The sequence below is a fragment of the Vollenhovia emeryi genome, unplaced genomic scaffold (assembly GCF_000949405.1).
Source record: "Vollenhovia emeryi isolate VEMERY1.0 unplaced genomic scaffold, V.emery_V1.0 DF939268.1, whole genome shotgun sequence".
Lineage (NCBI taxonomy): Eukaryota > Metazoa > Arthropoda > Insecta > Hymenoptera > Formicidae > Vollenhovia > Vollenhovia emeryi.
Genome location: NW_011967098.1, coordinates 154873 through 161666, shown reverse-complemented (window position 1 = coordinate 161666; position 6794 = coordinate 154873). Strand labels below are relative to the sequence as shown.

Below are 6794 nucleotides of genomic sequence, written 5' to 3'. Positions count from 1 at the left end.
GAGAGAGAGAGACCCGCCGAGCGCAAGAACCACTCTCGGTTTCAAAGTGCGCGTCGCTTCTTTAAGATACACTATACACTTCCGCCGATCGGCAAAACTCGATTGATCATTTTCAATCGAGGCGACGAACCGCTAAGGGGGCAAGTAGTACAGGAAGTTACTGCCGCGAGATACACGGGCAAAGGAGAATTTAGAAAGCTTTAAACCTTTGCCGTCGCACTAATGTTTCTTATTCTACACTTTTTTTTCTACCGAGACGAAACATTTCACTTCGCCATAGCATATCACTATTGGTCTCATGAAATAAATTTTCTTTCTCATTTATAAATACGAAAGCAACTCGTGGATATTGCACTCATACAAAATTGCGGCGAGCCTAGTGATAATTGTTGCAAATGCCAGCTGTATAAATCAGTTAATCGTGTTGAAAATAAAAGACCGAGAAGGATCAGAACGGGGTCCAACCTCGGCAAGATTTGTCCAAGGAGAATTAAATTCTCTTACCTGCAGGCGCTAAGGACGACCTTGTGTGCCTTGACGCTGCTGTCGGCGCAGATGAGGGTCACGTCGACGAGCGTCTCCGCGTGCAACAACTCCTCGAACGCCCGTTGTATGTGGTTGAGATGATTGTGCCATCGTAAAGAATAATGCGACTGCAGAGCCATTCTGCTAGGACTGTTGCAGACGCTCGACATCTTTCTTCCGCCGCTAGCGCCGGAAGCTGGTGTCCTGGCAATGCCGCCACCTTGTCCCGTCCCCTTCCTTCTAGTGCCGCGTGGTCCTTAAGATCCTGCCTGGGTTTACCTCTCCCATGCACGCACGCACGTAACCACGTACGTGGCACAGTAGCAGCTTCTTCTTTGTTCCCTCTCCACCCTTGTCTCCGTGACGCTAGTCTCTAATCGTTTTTCTAAAATTCAAATCATTGGGTCTAAGTTAGGCTAGGTCACAGATTTCTCACAAAGGTATGGGCAAAACGAGGAGCGTTGAGTGAGGAAGAAGGAAAGATATAGCGACGTGTAGGTATAGCATTGCGAAGGTCATGTTGGTAGTTTCCAAGTGACGCGCTTCTCGGCTTTTCTCGCTAGCTTTCCAAGTTTCGAAAGATCCACGGACGGTATGCGCCCGTGCCAATGTCAGACCGGCCAATTAGGAAGTTTTTACAATAATGAGATACGCAAGTGTTGGAAGTCAATGGCCCATATTCTCAATTCTCTTTTATCGATAAAGGTGCCCATAAAAGATCCTTTCAACCAATAAGAATCCTTCAAAACCAATTTTTGTGACACCCTTGGCGGTAAAAGAGAATTCAGAGTATGGTTCCATACGGACGCTGTTGATTGTCACGTGGCAATTTCAACCCTCATTAGGTTTTCCTCTGTCCGCATTATTTTTCTATTTCACGCATTCCATTTAGTCCAACATTTATTATTCTAACAAATGAGCGTGAAGCCAAACTTTTAGAAACTTTTCACTACGCTTAGGAATCCATAACTGGTCATTTTGCTTGTCATAAATATGGGCTTTATCGTTTTCCTTTTCTTCTTTTCTTAAAAAATTTCCTAAAACGCAAGTAAAGAGAAAATAAAACGATGAAGCGACTCGTTACAGACAATCATTTAAATCTAACAATAATGGCGGTATTCAGATCTTATATTTACGATCATTTTAAGGTCATCTTTAGATAAATTCAAGACTGTCTTGAATTTGAGACCCGACTGCGAATATCGGCCTATGCCTCCCATAGAATCTGACGGACACACGCATGGACGTAGAAAATATCTGGACGGTGCGTAAAGTATCCTTATGGACGCGGAGAGTTGGCTCTGAAAGGTGAGGGGAATCTATCGCCGCGGCCATCTTGCCTGATATTTAGTGTCTATTGTCACATCGTAACCTCTGGTCCACAATCTTGCTTTAAGCTGTAAGCCTTAACCCATAAGAAATTAACCAATCACAGGTGAGAGTGAGGGGAATAAATGCCTGTGATTGGTTAATTTCTTACAGCTTAAAGCTTACAGCTTACTTAAAGCGAGATTGTGGACCAGGGGGTCGATTACGGTTCTCAGATTGGGTGAAAATGACGAGAGTGAGTAACTCACCCAATTACGGTTGATCTTACCTCGTGAAAATACGAGATTGTTCGCGTGAGCGGGTTTGACACGAAATTTTGAAGTGAAATAGCGAGATGAAGGGAAAAGTGAAATGAGTTACAATAATATAGAGCAAAATAGAGATGTTATTAACGGTGTTTATGATGCCCTTTCGGGAAAATACACACGGAAAAAAAAATTAGCTGCTGTAGCTAAATAACTTAGCAAAAAATGGACAGCTAATATTTTTAGTTGTGATAGCTAAAATTTTTGCTATCACAACTAAAAATATTAGCTGTCCATTTTTTGCTAAGTTATTTAGCTACAGCAGCTAATTTTTTTTTCCGTGCAATGTTGAGGATCCATAGGAGACTACGAGATGCCTGAAATCCATTTTCAGTGCCAGAAAATGAATTTAGAAGTATTTATAGGCGAGTAACTAAAAATAAAATATTTTAAAAGCACAACCTATTGTTTAATATAAAAAAAATTAAAATAGAGAGAACGAGACGTAAAGAGCATCGGCAAAAAATGCCCGTTTTCGGTACCTCGATTTTTGAAACTTTTTTTATGCCAAATGGTTACTTATGATGACCCAATAATCCTTGCAAAATTTCTGGACGAGCATATGCCCTGTTTAAGAAATATAGGGGGTCAAAGTTGACCATGTCCAATAAAAAAATATAGCAGCTTCACATTTATACCCCAATAATAATGTCCAAAAAATTCAGCCGAAATGATTCTTTTAAAACTTTTGGCTGCTGATTACGAATCTGAAGTCAGTTTAGAGAAATAACGTGTTTCAATTGAATCCGATGAATTTAAAAAAAAATCCGTCCGCCATATTGGATCCGCCATTTTTAATTTCTCTAAACTGACTTCAGATTCGTAATCAGCAGCCAAAAATCTTAAAAGAACCATTTCAGCTGAATTTTTTGGACATTATTATTGGAGTATAAATGTGAAACTGCTATATTTTTTTATTGGACATGGTCAACTTTGACCCCTTATATTTCTTAAACGGGGCATATGCTCATCTTGAAATTTTGCAGGGATTATTGGGTCATCATAAGTAATCATTTGGCATAAAAAGTTTCAAAAATCGAGATACCGCAAACGGGCATTTTTTGCATGGGGCTTGCCGAGGCTCTTTGTCTCGTTCTCTGCCTTCACCTTATTTTTTTTCGGCGTGAAAGTGTAAAAATGTGAAAATATGAGATTAATATCTCGGAAGTGCCTAGCGATCTCGCAGTTTCACTCGACACAATCGTAATTGGACGAACAAAGTCACGTGAGATGAAAATGTGAAAAGTGAGTGAGCTCATCCAAAAACCGTAATCGACCACCCCCAGGGGTGAGGCATCATACGGTGTGAACTAAGACCATTGCAGTAATTTCTATTTTTCGATTCCAGGTATTAATTTTCGATAAATATTAAACTTTTGATTATTTTATTTGATTATTTGATCGATATATATTTACGAATGTTTGTGCTGTTATATACAGCAAATTTGGTTATCCGCATTATTCCGAATTAATGTGAAAGCGATGGCAAAAAAATATATTTAACCCCATAATGATAAAATAATATTTTGTACTTTTACATTTTAATATACTATGTATGACAGGTTCTGGTGTGTACTAATTCGATGTAACACATGTCTTAATTCGCTATTAGTAATTAATATAGCAATTATTCATATATATATCTTATTTTTGCATATTTTCCAAGCGAGAAAGCTTAATTCTTTTCAAGGCGTAAAAATAGATCACATTCCGTGACACTATCGAGTCTTGGTACCTCATGTCCGTTACAATAGATACATTGCATTCCCCTCACCCTTTGTGAACCAACCCCGCGGCTCTATGGTGCGTTCAGGTTTTCCTACGTCCACGTCTCTTAAATAAGGAAAAGCTAACGGCCGTGTCGGGAATGCGATTTTATAAAGATTGCGAGCCGTGCGTTACGCCAGCGCTATTGTCGTCGATTGTGAAACAGACGATCGTCAGATACGTGCTTTTCCCGAGATGGCACACGCATTCATTATTTCTCCGGCCGAATACGCGACAATTACGGAATCGCACTTCGGGCGATTCAGCCGCCCGGTATTTAGCAGCGTCGGCATTCGCCTCGCCGACGATCGGGTGTGTTTGGCCGCGAATAATTTCGCGCCTGGTAAAAAGGGATAATCGGAGGAGAGTGGCGGCCACTCGGTTAATTTGCACGCTTTCCGTGGCGTCGCCCGATATTTATCCCGCGTTGCGAGAGGGAAGTTGGGAACGCCTCGCGGGGTCACCGATACGCGGATTCAAGAGTCAAGATCGCACCCGAGGCCACCTCAGCCGCGACTTTCGAACGAACGAGGAGGCGACAACGAGTGAACTCTGGGCGATTTTCAATCAAGTGTATTTGCGCGCTGTGTCTGATCGCTGACTGACAATATACCCCCGGTCCAATCCTCGGAGAGTCGCTGGAAGACACTATCCGCCGGAGTAACCCGTCTCTATCAATCATCCGTTAAATTGCAGCGATTCGTAAACTTGTCGAGGAGGCGCGTTACACGGAAACGGGGGAGCGGAGGCTTTTGTTTCATCCCTTTTATCCGTAACGCTTTTATATAAATGCACGACTTTAAATTAGGTCGATGAGGTGCCCATAATGCGAACTGTACTTAACAAAATTGCAAATTCATTTTTAATTAGCTCGTGCACTGACTCCTTTCCTCCCTCCCTCGCTCCCTCTCTCTCTCTCTCTTTCTCGCCCTCCACGTCAATAAAATACACTATTTGACATACAGGTAAGCATGCACGCAATTCTAACGGAATGGATGACCCTCGAGTTTCTATACGTTTCTCTAGTTGTCTGTACGCGACGCGAATTGAAACGAATGACGTAGCGCTCGTGCGTTTATTTTATAATTAAAACATAATTAATGCAAAAGGCGGCACACGTGCGTAGGCAAGCGCGACGTGACCTGGAACAAGCGTACACCTCTTCAACGTCACGTCATTCGCACATATGCGACGGGTTCGATTATAAATTGCGTCCGGTTAAAAACCCACCTACGGATACACCCGCTCGATAAATCACTCCGCCGGTCGCAATTACGCCGGCGATAATACAATAACGATAAAAATAATAAAATCGCGCTTGGGTGAAGAATGCGCGGGCACACCGCATGTGAAATAGGAGAATCCTCCCGCTCAATTTGCGTTCGAAAGAGCTTCTACGTGAAACGAATATATCCCGACAGCGCGCGCGCGCGACTTTGGAAAATCTCGGAAAATAGAATCGCGATATCGAGAACAGAGCGGAGAAGTTTCGCTTACGCCCGCCGCGTTGTCAATCATCCACCGTCGCCGTCGCTATCGGCATTAAATGAGCAATTAATAAAATCTTTATCAGCCATCGGATAATTAATTGCCAAGCTGACGGCACCCTTGCGATCGCAAACAGTTGCAGCCTCGTGCAAGAGGCCGCCGTGGCAGGCGCACAACGAGCTGACGACAGCGAGCGGCAACGGGGCGCGAATCAACAATGAGTCCTAATGTCGCGCGACGAGGAACCAAATAAATTCAGGCTGGCTCTTCAACCTACCGCTAACGTTTTAACTCACGACGGCGAGCGTAAAATTGGCGAAAGTGGCGCTCGAAAGCCCCGCCGTCTCGCTTTGACGAGAAGTGTCTCGCGCGCGCAGAGAGGAGAAATACTTTTCTCTCCCTCCCTCCCAACCTCTCTCTCTTTCTCTCTATCTCTCCGGGACTCGCGATTCACGTGGAGCGCGGGTCTCGGGGAACCGCCGGGCAGGGATACGCCACTGGGCACCGTCGAAAACTCCCTCGCAAGTTTGTTATCAAACTCGCACGTGTTCGGAAAAAGCGCGGATTTACGTCAACCAGTTACTCTCTCCCGCGTCCTCCGTCTCTGTTCGCCCCGCGCGCGCGCGCGCGCGCTTTATTTTCCTTTTTCATTTCCGCGTCCGCGTCTCGAGGAGACGCCGCGCGTTGTACGCCGCACGCGGAGCAAACTATTAGTCATAGCGGTGCATAACATCCGAAACTTCTCGTCGGACGAGAGGCGACGATTTATACGGAAAAGTGCTCCGGGATTAACGTCGATGCCCGCGCGCGATTTTACGAACAACGGGGATTACGATGTGCCACCGGCATGGCACACGCGGGAATTGGAAATTTCCGCGTAACAGAAATACGCGATAATCCGCTAGCCGGTCGAGAAGATCGGATTACCGCCCTCAACTTCGCTAAGAGATACATATGTGAGAAAATTAGCCGCCGCACCTCGTATCGCTATCGTTCCTTAGCGAATCATTATCCAACTATAGACTTGGCGAAGCACGAAGAAAGTGGGGGCGGGGCGGGGGGTCTACCTTGCGGAAACTATTACTATTGCGGTTTAGAGAATCTATGGTGGTATTTACACATCTATCCTCTTTAAAAGTATGGGATTCTCGAAATCTTTTCCTCGGAATTTCTTAGTTTCACATATGAATTTATCTACACGATCGCAACTTGCCGCATAAATGTTTGTCGCAGGTTGTAATTTCGTTGAATTCGACGAGAACGTAAATAATACTAGTAATGTTAATTAATTATGCCTCAGTGGTCGGATTGGTGAGATCCGCCCGCCTAGAGTGTAGGGAAATCCAGGTTCAAACCCCGGCTGAGGTGATGTTTTTTTTT

General features: G+C 44.2%; 1 protein-coding gene across 1 annotated transcript in view; it reads right to left on the bottom strand.

Annotated features, from left to right (window-relative positions):
• LOC105559481 (protein jim lovell) overlaps positions 1–1091 on the bottom strand; it is a 6412-nt gene extending 5321 nt beyond the window's left edge. The window contains exon 1 of the mRNA XM_012007792.1: positions 505–1091. Within this exon, the coding sequence (XP_011863182.1) occupies positions 505–695 (191 nt within the window). The 5' untranslated portion in view covers positions 696–1091. The remainder of the gene's footprint in view (positions 1–504) is intronic.
• Positions 1092–6794: the final 5703 nt, after the last annotated feature.